Source organism: Silurus meridionalis, chromosome 2, assembly GCF_014805685.1.
Source record: "Silurus meridionalis isolate SWU-2019-XX chromosome 2, ASM1480568v1, whole genome shotgun sequence".
NCBI classification, from domain to species: Eukaryota; Metazoa; Chordata; class Actinopteri; order Siluriformes; family Siluridae; genus Silurus; species Silurus meridionalis.
This window is the reverse complement of record NC_060885.1, coordinates 24746860-24766171: the sequence shown is the minus strand read 5'-3', so window position 1 is coordinate 24766171 and position 19312 is coordinate 24746860. Positions and strand designations below refer to the sequence as shown.

Sequence of the window (19312 nt, the reverse complement as noted above, 5' to 3'; positions counted from 1 at the left end):
TTGGGTGGCCTTCCTGCTCTAAAGATCTTACTGACCTCAACACTATTGAACACCTTTGATGGATGAATGTGAACACTGACTGCACCCCAGACCTCACCTACATCAGTACCTGACTTTACTTAGGGCTGAATGATCACAAATCTCCACAAGACAGACAGACAGACAGATAGATAGATAGATAGATAGATAGATAGATAGATAGATAGATAGATAGATAGATAGATAGATAGATAGATAGATAGATAGATAGATAGATAGGTCATGGGGCATATGATGCATGATAGATTTCATTGCCTTTATTGATTGTGTCCAAATTACAGTATTTTACAGCAAAAAGAAAATAAATTGTCACTCAGAAAATATTACAGCGGTTACAGCGATTCTGTTGGAAATACTGTTGCTTGCTGTTGCTGCTGACTTCACACTCCTCTGCACACACACACACACACACACACACACACACACACGGACGGCGAGAAGCGTGAGGAGAAGGAGAAGGGTGAACGTGGTGTTCCTTCATCGCCGCAGTGTATTTAGTGTAAAAGCTCAGGGTAGATCAGTGTAAAGAGAAGCTCCGAGATCGCTTCAGGATGAATGAGGCAGAAGGACTGCGCTTCAGGAAGCTCAACAGACCTCAGATCCTAACAGACGAATCACATGAACCTCAGTATAAAAGCACGAGGTGAGGCTCTGCTCTGCTCTGCTCGTTACACACTTCTCACACACTCTTCCATTAGGATCATCTTTATTCCATTATCTCTTAAAAGGTGTCCGAAATAATACACGTTATATGTTTACGTGTTATACGTTTACATGTTTACAATTTTAAAAAGAGAAGGAATAAGGTAAAAAAGTTCCTCTGCCTGGATCTATTTGTTATTGCACAGGTGCACTGCAGGTCCACCCTGCATTTATTTACACACAACATACAATAGTTTCACATCCTACAGCTTAAAAACATCAATCAGCTTCTGACTGGTGTGTGGAAAACATCCCGAGTGTTTTTACTACCATTATTATTTAGACTGCACTTACTGTTCAGAAGCTTCGCAGGGGGATTTCGTAAATGTTTACCATCCCATAAACACACACACACACACACACACACACACACACACACACACAAACTGAGGGAATCTTGAGAAGCTGCCAAAAGCACATCTGAAGCTCCTCTGACATGGGCTCATGTCAGCTCCCATGGGTTTGCTCAAAGATTTGATTGTTGTTGTTGTTGTTGTTTTTGTTTTTTACTTTCACAATGTAGGTCACATTATATATTATCGTTCTATAAATTTCAGCACGTACAGCGGGAAGGTGTTCCGGGTCACTCTGCTGTCTCTGGCTGTCTTCCTGATTCTCCCAGTCCTGGTGGTCACTTTTCTCTTGGAGTCCCCGATTCAGCCTGAAGCATTCAGGTATGCTGTGGAATTAATGGATATCAGAAATCAGAAGCAGGGCAAATGGTTCAATCCAAGGCAAAAATGAAATGACATATTGAGCTTTTAACGGTCGTTGCAGCAAATCACTGGTCAGGAAATAAACAAAGAATGAAATAATTCCTGTAGCCCCCTCCCTGCTTTATCAGCCCTGCTTCCATTACTGAGCTTGTCATCAGGCGCAAGATGGGCTGCATCAGGCATGGCTCAAAACCAAGTAATGACTAATCTCTTAAGAAAAACACCTCAGAACATATTTTTAGAAAATTATTTTCATGATTTTATTCTGATTTTACCTTTGTGTTTAAGAACACATAATTTCCTGTAAATTTCCAGTTTCTAGAACAGGATTCTCAGTAAACAGTTCACTGCAGTAGAAGTAAATGAGAAAATGCTACTCCTCAAGCTCTCAGAGTGCATTATTTATCGTAAAACCATTTAAAACTTATTTATTTTACCATTTTGGGTTTGGCCTCTTTAACTTTACCTTTGTATTTGTATGTGTTTGGCTTCACATGATTTGGAGGTAGTTCTTGCTATCCTACTTGAACTGTAGCTGTCACATTCCTTTATTATAATTATTATGAATATTATTTAATATCATTATTGTCAAATAAAAAAAATGGAATATAAATTAGTTTACAAATGAAGTCGGGGCGGCGTCAGATTGTGCCGTGAAATTAGTTTCCTATTCATCATGCTGTCATTTGGTTTTGCTACAGTAAATGCTCCAACATATAAGACTTGACATGATCAGTCTTGTTCAGGAATGTCGTATAGGGTACAATCAGTTTTCCTTTATTTTTGATTGTTTTTTGTTGATGGATGGCACCTTTTTGAAAGACTGTGCTGATTGATTACAGTTTATATTATTGCACTGACATGCTACTAATGTTTTGAAATGTCAAACTGTTTGGCTTCTTAGTACTTCCTCTATTTCTTTATCCACAGTTGGTAAAGTTGTCTGACGGGTTCTTAGCAATTTAGGTGCAAATGTCTACATAAACATGCATTGCAGAGCTGTACGCTGTACACTGTATGGTTCTTAGCTTTTAATGTATAACTGTAATGTAGTAATGTGAGGGTTTTCCCACCCCTGTGATAGTGTTGCGCTCCCTGAATTCACTGCCTCGTATTGCCTCCAGAAGCACTGCTACAGATTCAAGCACCCTTGGCACTAATGTCAATCCGATCTGCAAAGACGTCTCCTTTATATTCACCTCTCAGTGTCAATGATTAATGATTTCCTTCCTGCTCCTTTTGGACACTGCAGCATTCCTCTACCAGTGTTACCGCTTATGCTGAGAAATACCTAGTTTTCTCTAACATCCCAAAGCTTGAGTAATGTTCTCTCATTTTTGATGCAATTTACAATTTTCTTTATATAGTCTCAGTGAACCACCGCTCTTGACTGGCTGCTTTGAACCCAACCTAAAGCTCAGACAGGCAGAGAGACTGTTTGAGGATCAGCTCGTTGGGCCTGAATCCATCACTGATATTGGAGGTCAGTACTTGCTGGTGTGATCTGTCATTCATTGCCTTTCACCCATTTCGTCATTGTGTAAGGAGCAGTTCTACTACATTAGTAGTAACAGCTAACTGGGGCAAAGGTCACCTGTCTGGAATTTCTGCCTGGTTAAAATGTAATGTCTCAAATTTGTGACAAACTCTTTTGTCTAATAATTATTCTGTTAATTATTTATTCTAATTATTCTGGGTTTTTTTTCCTCCCTGTTGTAGATATTCTGTACACTGGAACAGCAGATGGAAAAATTGTAAAAATTGACGGGAAGAAAATCAGTGTTGTTGCAACTCTGGGCAAGCCTCCATGTGGTAAGTGAAAAGGTGTCCCTTAGTCACTGGCAGTGTTGCAATGCTGCACTGTTTCACAATAATGCAGTCCTTTGTAAATAGAGCCGAGGATGTTAACGGCTCATGTGCAACTGAGACATGATTCGCCATTCTCTGTCAGAATTAGATTTCTCACTCTTCTTAAATAAATCACTGAATTGTTGTTTGTAGGTTGATTGTTTGGATCTTTCTGAAATTTGTGTACACAGAGGATGCATGTGGGTTTTGCTCATATACTTCTATGAATTAAGGAGTGAGAAGTCATGTCTGTTATGTCCTTTGAGATTGAGCACTAGTTTTAAATTATATTTTGACTATTTTGATTTATGATTTAATTAACAACACACACAAGGAGTATAAACAAATATTTAATACAAATAGGAGAGGTGGTAGCTCAGTGGTTAAGGCTCTGGTTTACTGATCAGGTACTGAACGGTTCAGCCTCGTTATCACCAACCTGCCTCTCTTAGCACCCTAAACCCTCTGTTCTTCAGGGGCACTGTATCGTAGCTTCCTAACATCACTGAGATATACTGAGAAACACCAATTCCCTGTTGGATCAATAAAGTGTTAAAAAACCAAAAACAAAAAACACTTTATTTCTTTTATTTTTGGACTGGGTTGGGTGTTTTTTAAGATGCTTTTTCAGGAAGCTTGAAGGGTCTCTGTGGTATGTATCTCACATACGTTATGTGCAAAGTTTGTGAACACCTCACCACAACACACATGGTTTTTTAACCTCATATCCTAGATTTAGTCCTATTTGCTGTTAACAATTTTCCTGGGAAGGTTTTCTTTGGAGCATAGCTATGCTCATTCAGCCACAGAAGCCCTAGTGAGGAAAGGCACTAATGTCAGTTAAGAAATCCTAGTGTTCAGTTAGCATTCAAAATCATCTCCTTCCTTTCCACCCTTGGCAAACTACTTGGAACAGGTTCGGGCTCTGTAGTTAAAGCATACAAAGACATTTTATACAAGAATGTGTTTTTAACTTCGAAGGAACAGCATAAATAAAACATACATACGTTATGACCTTAAGGAATAAAGTGAGGAGCAGTAAGTGAGGACATATTTTTGGTATTTGTACAGCAAACAGGGAGCCAACACTTTTGTTTTTCTCTTTGTGAAGGGTCTCCTGAGCACGAGCCTGTTTGTGGACGGCCCCTTGGAATCAAAGCAGGACCAAATGGCACCTTGTTTGTGGCTGATGCCTACCTGGGCCTTTTTGAGGTTAATCCTGTCACAGGTTAGATCAGGATAAACATCTTTCTTTTGTAGTTTCTCTTCCTGTAGTGCTTTTGATTAAGTAATACTTTGAATCTGAATCAAGTAGAATACTTTTTTCCCCTCTCAAATTCTCATCTTCTAGCCATGCTAAATCATTTATCAGTGACCTTCTTCTTTGATTTTGTCCTTCAGGTGAGAGTACACAGCTAGTGAGCACCAAGAAGACGATCGGTGGTCGCCGTCTCTCATTTGTCAACGACCTGGATGTGACACAGGATGGGAAGAAGGTGTATTTCACAGACTCCAGCAGCAGGTGGCAGCGTCGGGATTTCATGAAACTCATCATGGAGGCCACAGCAGATGGTCGGTAAGAGGCTGCTAAAAATTCCCAGCAGACTTCAGTCACTTTACAGCTTTAGTTTTTTAGTAGTTTCAGGTAATATTGTTTGTAATGCAGGTTGCTGCTATAGTTATGTATATGTATTCAGGCAGTTTGTAAGGTTATAGCTGCTGATACTGACTTGGTGTTTTAGAGTTCTCGAGTACGACACTGAGACTAAAGAGGTTGGCGTCATGATGGACAACTTGCGCTTCCCTAACGGTATTCTACTCCTTCCCGACGAAGAGTCTGTTCTTGTTGCTGAAACTACGATGGCAAGAATAAGGAGGTGGGTTTCTGTCTTATAGTTGATGCGTATCTGGGCTACATTATTAAATTTTTTTACATTTTGCTACAAGTTGTTTGACCAAGACTGTACTAAACCGTGTATTTTGTTTAATGGTGATAAAAGTCTGTTGCATGGTTGTTTCAGCTCACAGACTTTATCTCTGTTATTGGAGGGACAGTGCAAGCAAACATTACACAGCACGTTTTCAAATAACACGTTATAATTAATCAACACAGGGACAGTCTTTAAAGCAAATACTAAACAGAAGCTAGTCCATTAGCAAGTGGCATACTATTTTAATTAGAGGTTGACCGATTCATAAATTTTGCCGTTTAATAGGATAGATGATTGCTGAAACTATAGTTTTTCTGGGTTGTGTTATACAGTATGAGAACGGCCTCTGATGCCACATGCTATTAATTCAAAATGCTTTTTTTTATTATTCTTCATTTTGGTTGTAAATGTTTACTTTGCATGTATTTTATTGTCCTCAGTAGATATTAATATATTCCTATTGATCTCGTATAGCACATTTTTATGATTCAGTGCTGTTTTGTTTATTTAAAATATTTGTAATCAAGTTCAGTACTATTTTACAAGTGTTATGTTTTTTTTTATTTTTTTTTTATCCAGTATCCATTATTTTATATATATATATATATATATATATATATATATATATATATATATATATATATATATATATATATATAGGTTATCTGCCAGTACGATCAAACCTAGCTATCGGTAATATCCACTGTTGACCTCTAATTTTAGTACAGTATGTAGTATTGTGTCTCATATGAAAAAGTGACATTATTTTTCACAAAAGTAAACCTCAATCATCAGTTGAAAGGTGAAATCAATTTTCAGTCATTTTCCAACAATGCTTCCTGCTCATTATGCACACAGCTGTCCATGTTCTTGAAATGCTTTAATTCAAACTTGTTCTTATTTCCCACACATTCTTACTAAATTTAGCAGACTAAATTTGCTTTGCCTTGCACTTTCTTTGTCTCATTTTTCCCTCGTACTTGCATGTTCACACGTTGGTTCCGAGGTTCTCTTCTTGGACTGCAGTCGATTGAATATCAGGTCAAAAATTTTACCCTGTCGACTTTCCTTCTTTATCACTCCTAACAGACGGGGTCTGTATGTAAATGTGCTTGGCCCCTCTAACTTTTCTCATACTGCTTACGTCTGCTGGAGGCAGTGCAAGTCTCCTTGCCCCACACACACACACACACACACACACACACACACACACACACACACACACACACACACACACCGCTTTACCTGGATGAATGATGCAAGCTTACTGTTGCCTAGGAAACAGAATCCTTCATTAAGCTCCCAGCGTTGAGAGACAAATGGCACATTGGTTGTATTAGTGAAGCTAGTGTGGGCACTGCAAGGGGAAGTGTAGGAAATGCTTCTGTGTAGGCTCTTTGTTTATTGTTAACATTAGCTTTGTTAAATGAAGAACCGTATCTTTTTAAAAAATCAGCGTTTGATTCCATTATTGATGAAGGAACTGATTCATACACAAAATCATGGAAAATAACAAAACTGCGGTTAATAAAGACCAGTTTAACCCAAGATCATACTTCTGGATCACCAGGGGCTTTTATTGATTTTTACCCACATTGTTAATAGGAAGAATTTTTCTACATTCTTTGTGCATTTAAAACATTGTAGTTTCAGAAAACAGACTGATCCTTGTGAAAGGTCCTGTTCATGTTTTTGTCTGCTTGACAGGACCATGCAAGTTTGTGTATCTTGTATTAGAGCATTTAAAATTTAGGGTTTAGAGTACAATCCTCTCATACTGATAACTGGATGTTCATCATGGCACCTCATGGCAAAGAGATTTGAGAATTAGAATTGTTGCTCTCCACAAAGATGGCCGAGGCTATATGATGATTAGTAACACCCTAAAACTAAATTACAGTACAGTGGCCAGGGTCATACAGAGGTTTCTCAAGATGGTTTCCACTCGGAACAGGCCTCACTAGAGTTGATCAAAGGAGTTGAGTCCTCATGCTGTTTGTCAAGTGCAGAAGCTGGCTTCAAACTGTCAGTACTGGGACCATACGCCTCACACTGCAAAAAGTCGGTTTGCATGGCCATCTTCCCAGAAGGAACCATGCCCTGTGGTCTGATGAGACCAAGATAAACTTGCTTGGCTCAGATGGTGTCCAGCATTTGTGATGAAACCCTGGTAAGGAGTACCAAGAACATTGTGTCAAGTTAAGTCAAGTCAAGTTTATTTCTATAGCGCTTTTCAGAACAGACTTTGTCTCAAAGCAGCTTTACAGAAATCAGCAGTCAAGGTGAATGGTGTGCATTTATTCCTGATGAGCAGCCATGGCGACTGTGGCAAGGAAAAACTCCCTTAGATGTTATGAGGAAGAAACCTTGACCGGAACCAGACTCAAAAGGGGAACCCATCCTCATTTGGGTGACATCAAGAGTGTGATCATAAATCTTTTGAACAATACAGAACACTGGAGAGAGAGAACTAACATGAGCACTGGAGTGTAAGATTATATGTAATGTTCTTTCTACAGTCTTATACAGTCATTATGGTTATAAAACTAGGAGGGAACTCATAAAATAGCTCAACATTTGCGATCATCACAGATCCAACACCAGCTTCTCCATGCCAGAGCCTTTAAACACTCCAGGAGGTTCAATGTCAAATCTCCACACATGAAGTGGGATCCAGCTGGCACTGGTACGTCTCTGGGTGGTACTGGAAGTTTGCGAGTTCCGCATCTATTTCTTTAAAGGTCCATAATCTTCATGAGGTGGGATGTGACTGGAGCTGGCCAAACCTCAGGATGCCTCGGGATGGGGAGAGAAAATGAAGGAGTGGAGAGAAATTAGTGTAGCTGCTGTTCATGATATTAACAGCACAAGTTGATGTGCATTTGATTAGATGTCCTGAAGCACAAGTTTATGATATGTGACGTATGTTATGTATAGGCTTTGCTAAAAAGATAAGTTTTTAAGATGCACTTAAACTGAGAGAGTGTGTCTGAGCCCCAAACACTGTCAGGAATACTTTTCCACAGTTTAGGAGCTAAATGTGAGAATGATCTACCGCCTTTAGTGCACTTTGCTATTCTAGGATCCACTAGAAATCCAGAGTTTTGAGATCTCAGGGAGCGTGATGGATTGTAGCATGTTAAAAGACTGGATAGATACATGGGAGCTAAACCATTTAGTGTTTTATAAGTAAGAAGATTGTCTTGTCTACAGTCAAGCATGGTGGTGGTAGCATCATGGTCTGGGGCTGCATGAGTGCTGCTGGTACTTGGGAGCTGTGGTTCATTGAGGGAAACATGGATTCCAACATGTACTGTGACATTCTGAAGCAGAACCTGATGCCCTCCTTTTAGAAACTGGGCCGAACGGCAGTTTTCCAACATGAAAACGATCCCAAACACACTGATACGAGTGGGCTCCAGAATCCGGTGGTCAGTATGAGAGAATTGTACTCAAAGCACAAAATTGTATCTGCACTAATACAAGATACACAAATTTGTATGGTCCTGTCAAGCAGACAATAACATGAACATTATGAATATGTTATGTGGCTTTGCATGGTTAAGCTGTTATCATACCGCTGTTATCATTTAGTGTTTACACACTTTTTTTGCCAGTTATTTTGACAATAATGGCTGTATGTTGAGTTATTTTTAGAGGACAGTAAATCTATTCTGCTATACAAGATACACATTGTATACTCTAAAATATATCCAAGTTTTATTTCTATAGTATTGTCCCTTTAGAAGATATACTGAAATGTGTTTTGTGAAATACTCTATATGGTTGCTAGAGATCATGTGGTGATTTTAACATTTTCTGTATGTTTTATTATCCCAGGATTCATGTGTCTGGTCTCAATAAGGGTGGAATGGACACTTTTATTGAAAACCTGCCTGGCTTTCCTGACAACATACGTCGCAGCTCTTCTGGTGGTTACTGGGTGGCCATGTCTGCCATTCGACAGAACCCTGGCTTCTCCATGCTCGATTTCCTGTCCCAAAGACCCTGGATTAAGAATATCATATTTAAGGTAGGAGTTTATTACCTATTATTAACACTTTCAATAAACAGCTAAAAGAGTAAAAACTAAAAAATGGGCAAATCTTTTTGGTTTAATGTTTAAATCACTTATTGGCCCTCATTTAGCTCTCCAAAGGTTTGTTCTGGTGTTCAATATAGCAATCCTCTGAACTAAAGCTTGTTTCTCAAAACACAATAATTCACAATACGAGTGTATATTTAGAGCTCTGTTTGGATTGTTGTCCTACTGGAAGAGCTAACCATGACCCAGTTTAAGTGTCCTGGCAGAGGCAGTGAGAATTTACATTAAATCATCCATGGACTCAGATTTAGAAAATAATCTTTTTATTAATAATTTATAAGCACATACATTTTTTTTGTTTGTTTTTATTTTTGTAACTGTTTGTACAAGCACTGGTAAAATCAATGTCTAAAGCATTTAATAATATGAATACGATGAATAATTGAATGCATGACTAATTAAACTAGGTTAAACCAACTTGTTTAATCCAAGCATATTACTTATCAGCAAGCACTCGCATTGCTTCTTCTAAAAAAAATAGCAGTTTCTTATTGACAGTACCTTTATTGAAAATGAGTGCATTCCATTATGTTGATCTCTATGCAGAAAATTAGAAACTGCTACATTTGATGTTAACCTGTTTGATAAAAACCATGGGCAAATGCATTGGGACACCTGACTTTTCCATCCATATGTGTTTCTTTCCCAAACTGCTATCATTGTAGGCACACAATTGTAAAAGTTTCCTTTCACTTGAACTAAAACCAGTCCCAAACCGGTTCCAGCATGACAGTGTCCCCGTGCACAAAGCCACACTATGAAGATTTGGTTTACATGGGTTAGAGTGGAAGATCTTGAGAACGCTGACCTCAACCCTATTAAACACTTTTGAGATAAATATGTACATAAATGTTTGTTAAAGTATGTATGGGGTGAGATATATGCCCATCCTAACTGGCTGGAATGATGTGGCCCATGGATGACTCAGCTAGGCCAGACCTTGTTGGATAACAAATATCTAGTCACTTTGTCATCTCATTTTATACCCCATTGAAATAAGATGCACTGGTGACCATAAAAGTATAACATTTCTGCTTAATTATTTTTGATGTATCAAAAGTTGTCACTTTTTTTTAATATGACTTCAACAAAAATCTATTCCTCTCATATTACCAGGTTTTTCTGTTTTGCTAATTTCTTCCACAGCTGCAAATAATTCTGGATAATTGAATTGGGAAGTGCTATTCTTAAAAATCCGTTTTTTATTATGTAGTGATTGTATTTAAGACAATAGCGAGGTTCTCCGTGCCAGATTGCTCATCTTCAGTTGTCTGTGTGTTTTCAGCTCTTCAGCCAGGAAACACTAATGAAGTTTGTGCCACGGTACAGTCTGGTGGTGGAGCTGAAGGATGGAGGAACATGTGTGCGGAGTTTCCATGACCCTCATGGCACTGTGGCGGCCTACATCAGCGAGGCCCATGAGCACAACGGCCACCTTTACCTTGGCTCTTTCCGCTCCCCTTACCTGTGTAAACTGGACTTGAGCAAAGTGTAAAAACAGTCCTACAGGAAAACAAGACTATAGCTCACAGGCATTTCCTGTGGCTTCGTTATCAGTCATGTAACATTTCCTCAAGAAACAACAAACCTATTTTTTTGTACCCCATAATATCTCCCATAATAAGTAAGAAACCCAAGTCCTCCATATCCATTCCTGCATTAATGTCATTCAGCTTCGACTTCTGTTTAGGTTTTTGTTCTGTTGAGCCATATGACTTTGTATTTGAATCCCCCCTTCTCTTTAGAGTGATGTTTCTATATAGGCATGCCTGCAGATGTCAGCTTGCTTTATTTAAAGGATAAATGACAAGTATCTATATTTGTTTTGCTCCTACAAATGGAGGTGCATAATGTTTGGACTCTGATTTTGTTTAATTTGCACTGAACTGTCAACTGATCCTTAAAATAAAGCTGCTGATTTACTTGAAAATTTGCAACAGAAATATCAGTGCAGACGAGAACTTTATACCTTCTATTTGCAGGACTGAACACCTACTCTGGTATGACGAAACAGTATTTTACGACTCTGTCTCTTTACCTTGAAACATTTACATTAGTTGAGTCTCTGAGCTTCCATTTGCAAAGATCATTTCAGCACTGAAGAGAGTGGCAATTAGCAATAATTTCCTAGTGAATGCTTGTGCCTGTTTGTGAATTGTGGCATCTGTCTGTGGTTGCCATCATAGCAGCTACTGTATAGTGCGTACAATAAATAAATTAATGAAAGGAAGAATGAATAAATAAATAAATGCACCTGGCTGTACATGTCCATATATTTCACTGAACAGTACTGTGATGCTCAGGGACTACACAAGAATGGGTTTAATATGAAACCAGCTGCTTTACTAAACATTAAAAAAATTTTTGCAACCATTTATACAATATCTCACAAAAGTAAGTACACCCCTCACATTTTCTGCAAACATTTTTATCATATGTTCTCATGGGACTATAATATAGAAGTTAAACTTTGATATTTTACATTGGCCAATGTGCAGCTTGCCTAGCAATACAGATTTACTGTCCTCTGAAAATAACTCAACAGCCTTTATTAGAATTACTGGAACCATGTTCTGTGGTCTGATGAGACTAAGATCAATTTATTTGCTGCAGATGGTGTCCAGCATGTGTGGTGACACTCTGGTAAGGAGTACAAAGAAAATTGTGTCTTGTATACAGTCAAGCGTGGTGGTGGAAGCATCATGGTCTGGGGCTGCACGACTGCTGTTTGTAGCTGTGCTTCACTGAGGGTAACATGAATTCCAACATGTACTGTAACATTCTATAGTAGAACATTATGCCCTCCCTTCAGTAACTGGGCCAGTTTTCCAACATAATAATGACCCCAAACACGCTGCCAAAATGACAACTGCCTTGCTGAGGTAGCTGAAGGTGACTGAGTGGCCAAGTATGTCTCCAGAACTGATCCATATTAAGCACCTGTGGGGTATTCTTAAATGGAAGGTGGAGAAGCGCCATGTGTACGACCTCCTGAAGTTCCGTAATGTCATAATGTAGGAGTGGAAGAGGATCCCAGCAACAACCAATGTAGCTCTTGTAAAATCCATGCTGAGGAGGATTAAGGTAGTGCTGGATAACAATGGTGCTCACACATAATATTGACACTTTGGACACAGTTTTGACATGTTTACTTTTGTTGCCAGGTATTTTGACAATAATGGCTGTTTGTTGAGTTATTTTCATAGGGCAGTAAATCTGTACTGCTATACAAACTGCACATCGACTACTGTAAAATATATAAAATTTAATTTCTATAGTATTGTTCCTTGAGAAGATCTACTAAAATGGTTGCTGAAATGTGAGGGGTGTACTCACTTTTGTGAGATACTGTAGCTCTTAACTAAGATTTTCTCTTACAAAAGTGCATGCATGCTGTATGCTGATCATCAATAACTTTAAAACCATTACTCCTGCTTAATATCTTGTCGGTCCCCCATGCCTCAGAAAAATCTCTAATCCATAGACTCTCAAGACATCCTGTGTTTTCTGTGTCCTCTTCTGACATGCCTTCTTTACATAGTACATCCTGGTGTGGTTTCTTTTTATGAAAAATTATGTAAAAGAAACCAGGATTCATCAGACCAAACTTCATTATTTCATTGTTCCATTGTTCCATTGTCCATTTCTGATCCTCAAGTTCCCAGTGTTTTTGGCAGTGTTTTTGGCAGTGGACATGTTATGGCACCTTTCTACCATAGCTAGCGTTTACTTTTTCAGCAATATGGACTATAGTTGTACTTCTGTTTGCTCAGACCAGATGACCTACACTTTTCTCATGTCCACCAATGACCATTGAAAATCTGTTGCCCTGTTGCTGTTTGTTCTTCTGTTGACCACATTTATTGGGTAATAACCTGCACCACAAGACCTGCCTAGTTGTCAATTGCCATCACAATTTGGCCCTTGACATTCGTTTCTCTTGCTCATTTTTCCTGCTTTAAACACATCAACTTTGAGTACTGACTGTTCACTTACTATAATTGACACAAAATTGTAACAAAATCAATCATTTTCACTTCACCTGTCTGTGGTTATACTAGTATCTCCGATTGTTATTTTTGAATCATACATGATCACTGAAGGCACATTTAAATGTATGTATACCAATCAAATATTTTATTCTTAGCCAGTAAACTCAGATTTGAAGCACATTCTGTTTCAGATGCATAGGTTTTAGTAAGACTTGTTAGAAGGACGGCAAACAAAATAAGTGGTCTTCATCTTCATCTGCCATGGTATAGACCACACATCAAAGTTACAGAGAAAGGTCTGAAAGATAAACACATTACATTGGCTAAATATGTTTCTAAATAACAGCATTTCATATAAGTAATTAAATTAAATAATGATTAGAAAGGCAGTGAACTTTATCAAAAAGATTATATAGTGATCTTCACACTCTTTTCCTTTACTTTTTACACATTATTAAACAGAAATCAAACAAACAGCACAATACAATTTCACCTGCTGCAACTCATGTTTTGGTTGGAAACCACAGTTAGCAAGATCAGCATCAGGATCTCTCTTCTTGCACACAGTCCGAGATATCTCGACTTTGAGAATGTACTTTATACCTTTAACAATCTGTGATGTTAATAAATAAATAAATAACGAGTATGTAAAGTATGTTGTTTCATTTTGTTCTCACATTATGACTTAGAAAAGAGACAGTTTGGAGGTCTTACTTGTCTTTGTGCATCATCAATAGCTGAAGCCTTGAAAAAGAAAGCATCATTGGACTTGTTGTTGAAGGAGTAGGTTGCAATTAGCACAGCTTTTTTTACTTCTGTATCATTCTTGCTGACAATTCGTGGTTTGCCCGGAGCTGGCCCATTTGCAAAAATACGAACTGGAGATTTCTCTGGAAGTTACAGTTATGAAATTAGGTTACCTTAGTAGAGCACCATTTCTTTCTACATCACATTAACATGGTCCTGCTACTCACATATGTACTGTCAATAAGCAAACTTTGTTCAGGAAACCATGGCTAAACAGAAAAACAATAAAACCAAAACAAATTTCCTGATATGGTCAGGCTTTAGTGTTTTTGAAAAGGTGTAATTAGAAACAACACATTTACAATCTAAAATGTAACGATTAATTTCCGGCCAAAATATCAGAGAAACTTAAAACTTGTGAAAAAAGTAATAATTTTCTACACAATTTTTAAAGCTGTTAAGCTGTTAAGAGTTAAAGCTGCTCCCAAAGCTTCATCTGATGTAAGCTGTCTCTTGACACAACAGAAAAAAGCCCTTTGCTTGCATATTAACAATGTGCTGTTAGGTCCAGCAATGATAATAAGAAGAATAACAATCCAGGACATCTCAAGAATTCACACACTTTCTTTTTTCCAAGCAGTAAACATTTGACACATTAAAAACTGTATTAGGTTGAAAATCTCAACCTGAACTACAAACTAGACTGCATAGACTGAGATGGTTCAGCTGCAGCCAACATAGTGGTTAAATCAGTCAAAATATTAACACTGTGGCCTGACAATTTTGAACTGTACAACTGTGTTTAACACACACAAATGCACACCAGTTCTTGATGTTTTTAATTTATGTTCTAAAGCAGACAATACAGCAGTCGAACACAAGCAGGACTGTTAAATGTTCAAAACTCTTGTAATATATTCTTGTATTTCTCACCAGTTGAACAAACTCCAGCCAGTAGAAAGACTAGAAGCAGATGATGAGAAGTGTCCATGGCTGCGCAAGTTCTCTCAGCTTTGCTCTGCAACTTCCTGTGGAGCAACACTTTAACCTCCTTCACTTAACTGATGCGGCAGTCCCCCAACTGCACTCACCCACAACACTGCTAGAACGTTCCACTTAGACTCAACTCCACCCTGATAGCAAGTACACACACAGGGAAATTTAATTAAGCAGCATCTTGTCAGATTAGTTGTTTTAGGATATTGATATTTTAGGAAATCAGTGTCATAGTATATTGATTTCAATGTTCGCCACACACACACACACACACACACACACACACACACACACACACACACACACAAAACTGGTTACTTAACCAATTAGCTAGTGTTTAAACGTGTTTAACATGTACACATTTCTATACTGATGCCATTTTGCCATTTGTATAAACTTCACATAAGACATTCTATTAGAAAAGTGACTGAAACTAAAGACTTTGGTGTGTAGTGACTCAGAAGGTTGCCAGCAGACCCCAGTGGTTTCCCACACATCCTGTGTGTGTGTATATATACACACACACACACATACAATAAACCTCCACTGAACAGCTTGTGTGGGCTACAAGCAAAACTATAATAAATTCTTCATAATGAAATTGGATCACTGAAGTTTGCTAGTCAAGTAATGGGTAAAAATCTCTCTTCCAGTTCCTTGTTGGAATCTTCACCAGGCACACAGTAAATCACACAGGTTGCCAGTTATTCTTGGAAGCAGCATCACTAATGTGCTTTCGTCTCATGATCTTTTTCAATGACAACGTTTGTAAAAGTTCCCTGAGTTCCCTATTGTCATTGATGTTGATATTTATCTTCAGTCAGCATACATTATTAAACAGCCAACTGCGATTACCTGTGTATGTTTGCATGTGTGTCCGGCAGGTGGTGCTGTGTGGACATTGTACATTTCTGCCACATGGGAAATAATGTGTTCTAAGCCCTCCTGTATCAATAAGGTAATCAGTATTGCTGGCAGATCTTGGATATCCATTATTTAGGAGTCAGAATGAGTCCTATAGATTTGGGTTGCATTATTTAGAGCCAGTGGTTTTGTATCATGAAAAAATGCACACCTTAAATTCTTCACTTAAATTATTGTTACAGCAGAATGAAAAAAAGACAAAGAAATTTCCCCACTGTGGGACGAATAAAGGTTTATCTTATCTTATCTTATCTTAACAATAATACACCAATGGTTACATTTTCAAATTCCTACATATTTTTTTATTTTATTATCCGTTTTAGTTAGGCTAAAGCTATAGTGTTAAATGGGATGATAGTCTGTTGATAAAAAAAAAAAAAAATGCAGGTTTTTTTCTGAAGTCCTAGCATCTTATATGCAAATCTCTCTTGTGTACCTGTCAACAGTGACTTAATGGTTGGAACTGTATTCAGCCATGGCAAATTCCTCATGTGAATGCTCCCCTTGCATGTTTTTTGGCATGCATTGTCTGGTCGTAATTGAACCTCTGCCCGTCCACTTCAGCATAAATTGGATTACTGTTGCTGAAGAGCATGCAGCCATGTCCTCATATGAGAGAGGACATTTACACTGAACCCCCCGCTACCAAAATCCATCCTCCATCTGTTGTTTCTCGAATGCTTCATCACTACCTATTCAGGGGATTTTATCATTTTTACTGCTCAGCCTTTCACAGGATTTTAAAAACTAGAACTGTCAGTGACAGGTTATAGATCATAGGCCATACTCTAATGCAGTCCTGTTAAGTATCATTCAATGTTTTTATAATTTTACATGTAACAGAAATACCAAAGTGTTTTTCTTACATTGCACCAAAAAATGTGTATGAAATGTTGTTTTAATTGCAGTATTGTATATTTCTTGCACTTAAGGTGTGGATGTTATTCTACATGACTACATTTTAAATGTGTATATAATTTCCTTCACTATTTCATTATCCATTGTAAATGAAAATGGCCCAAAATAATAATAATTTGTGAAATTGCTGGGACCTTTATATATTAAGGCATGTTGAAATGTTTGCAATGTTTTAATAGAATTATATTAATGATTTAAATACTGATTAATATCTAATAAAATGTCATGAGCCCAGAATTGCCTTTTCAGTGACTCAAGGAAAAAATAATGCAAACAAGGCCACAGGTGTTGCGGCAAGTTAGAGTCAGGAGATTCTTCCATCATTTGTTCCTCTTAAAATGTTCTCTGTTGCTAAACTGTATTCAATTCAATTTAATTTAATTCAATTCAATTCAATTCAATTCATTTTTATTTGTACAGTAAAACCCCATTGTACGAGCATAATTCGTTCTTGAAAATTGCTCGTGTCCATTTGCTCGTAAGTTCGAACTAATTTTCCCCATAGGAATGAATGTAAAAGTGATTTAATCCGTTCCGAGATCTCTATCGATCGCTTATTTCTGCACTTAAAAACTATTTGTAGCCTATTTTTAAAAACAAATGCACTGCAAATTACCGTAATATAAACATAATTTAACACTTACTCATGTGGTAGTGTTTGATTGCGAGTGTGAGACGTGCACCACGCTCGTAACCTTCTCGGTTTCCATGGTAATTCTATTTACTTTCGTTTTCACAGCACCATCACTGATTTTCTTGGGAGACATTTTTCAAGATTTCTAGTGAAATAAAAGTATAAAACTAAAAACAGTTACTGTGGGTGAGCGTATGAATACGGGAGCCACTTTTATTTATTTTTTTATTTTTTTGTGTTGGTCTACTTAGTGCCACACACACACACACACACACACACACACACACACACACACACACACACACACACACTCTCCTCCTTAAATGCACCCTCCGATCACTTTAAAAAAGAGAACAATCATTAGGTCACATTAACTTCAGGTGAGGCATCCCCTGCCTATCTGCTCCCGGACCCGCCCTTCATTCACAAACCGCCGCTCGGCCACGCCCCCGCTGCCACAGTTACGGGGAACCAGCAGCGTGGGTTTGCTCGTGCCTTCGAAATTTGCTCGTGAAACGGTAAAATTTTGCGAGCGAGTTTGCTCGTATCTCCGTATGCTCGTACTATAGGTTGCTCGTACAACGGGGTTCCACTGGATAGCTCTTTTAACAATGAACATTGTCTCAAAGCAGCTTTACACAGATAATGTGGTGATTAAAAGTGAATATGTTCCTTATGTGTAAGTTTGTCCCTGATGAGCAAGCCGGTGGCAACCAGACTCAAGAGGGAACCCATCCTCATCTGGGTTGCACCGAATTTCAGATATACAATGTTGCGGGGTACAGTGATGATAATCAGAAACAAACTGTATTCCTAAATCAGTGTAGGAGACTGTTGACATTAACTACAGTCCAATCCATCCTCAAAGTGCCCCTTCTTACTCCGGAATTTCATGGAACCACCCAAGGCGTTGATGAGAAACTGTCCCAAGCTGCAAAGAGTGGCCTCCATTCGAAGAGAACACTATACAGAGGCAGGCCTGGACAAAGTGGGAAGATCCAGGGAGGGGAGAGGGGCAGGAACAGTGGTCACTGGAGCCTCAGGAGCAAGTTTAAATCGATCGAGAGAGAGAGAGAGAGAGAGAGAGAGAGAGAGAGAGAAAGAAGAGGGTGACAGAATGAGAAGGATATGGATTATTAAGTGTCCTTATTGTATGTAGGACTCCGGCAAGACTCGCTATGGCAGCATAACTAAAAGGGAAAACCAGAAGGTAATACAGACATGAGGGATCTCTGCGATAAGAGACGACCCACCACACCACCGTCAACAAACCTGAGTGAACATGTGAATGTGAGGGGACGACAGAATACAAATATCCCAGTTCACCAAACACTCTATATCCATGTTCCCTCCAGATCTGAGCCTTTACCTAATAAAAAATCCACTGATCAAAGGCTTGACTGAATAAATATGTTTTAAACCTCGACTTGAACACTGAGACTGTGTCTGAGTCCCGAACACTGATTGAAAGGCTGTTCCATAACTGTGGGGCTTTATAAGAGAAAGATCTGCCCCCTGCTGTAGTCTTCATTATTTGAGGAACCAACAGATAGCCTGCACCTTTTGATCTAAGTAGGCGTGGAGGATCATACTGGTACAGAAGTTCACTCAGATACTGCGGTGCGAGACCGTTAAGTGCTTTATACGTCAGTAGCAGTATTTTATAATCAATGCGAGATTTGATTGGGAGCCAGTGTAGACTAATTAAAACTGGGGTAATGTGGTCATATTTCCTAGATCTAGTAAGGACTCTTGCTGCT

At 38.4% G+C, this 19312-nt stretch overlaps 2 protein-coding genes across 2 annotated transcripts; one reads left to right on the top strand and one right to left on the bottom strand.

Annotated features, from left to right (window-relative positions):
* Nucleotides 1-434: 434 nt before the first annotated feature.
* On the top strand, nt 435-11594 carry LOC124377055 (adipocyte plasma membrane associated protein). Its single transcript, XM_046836340.1, has 9 exons — nt 435-682; nt 1299-1415; nt 2825-2940; nt 3177-3269; nt 4417-4533; nt 4707-4881; nt 5048-5182; nt 9077-9269; nt 10627-11594. Exons 1-9 carry the CDS (start codon nt 591-593, stop codon nt 10834-10836), a joined length of 1248 nt encoding a protein of 415 aa, XP_046692296.1. The 5' UTR covers nt 435-590; the 3' UTR covers nt 10837-11594.
* A 1861-nt stretch (nt 11595-13455) lies between these two features.
* Nucleotides 13456-15180, bottom strand: LOC124402644 (cystatin-F). Its single transcript, XM_046875798.1, has 4 exons — nt 15014-15180; nt 14048-14223; nt 13827-13946; nt 13456-13631 (listed from the first exon to the last, which is right to left on the bottom strand). The coding sequence occupies exons 1-4, from the start codon at nt 15069-15071 to the stop codon at nt 13536-13538; spliced, it is 450 nt and encodes a 149-aa protein (XP_046731754.1). The 5' UTR covers nt 15072-15180; the 3' UTR covers nt 13456-13535.
* Between the last annotated feature and the right edge of the window lie 4132 nt (nt 15181-19312).

What these genes read in the sequence shown, in the direction of transcription:
- LOC124377055 (XM_046836340.1), top strand. Translation starts at nt 591, where the DNA reads ATGAATGAGGCAGAAGGACTGCGCTTCAGGAAGCTCAACAGACCTCAG. An exon ending in GAGGCCACAGCAGATGGTCG is followed by an intron (nt 4,882 to 5,047) that starts GTAAGAGGCTGC and finishes TTGGTGTTTTAG; the next exon opens with AGTTCTCGAGTACGACACTG. An exon ending in TTAAGAATATCATATTTAAG is followed by an intron (nt 9,270 to 10,626) that starts GTAGGAGTTTAT and finishes GTGTGTTTTCAG; the next exon opens with CTCTTCAGCCAGGAAACACT.
- LOC124402644 (XM_046875798.1), bottom strand. Translation starts at nt 15,071, where the DNA reads ATGGACACTTCTCATCATCTGCTTCTAGTCTTTCTACTGGCTGGAGTT. An exon ending in GGCTGGAGTTTGTTCAACTG is followed by an intron (nt 14,224 to 15,013) that starts GTGAGAAATACA and finishes TGTAACTTCCAG; the next exon opens with AGAAATCTCCAGTTCGTATT. An exon ending in TTGATGATGCACAAAGACAA is followed by an intron (nt 13,947 to 14,047) that starts GTAAGACCTCCA and finishes TTAACATCACAG; the next exon opens with ATTGTTAAAGGTATAAAGTA.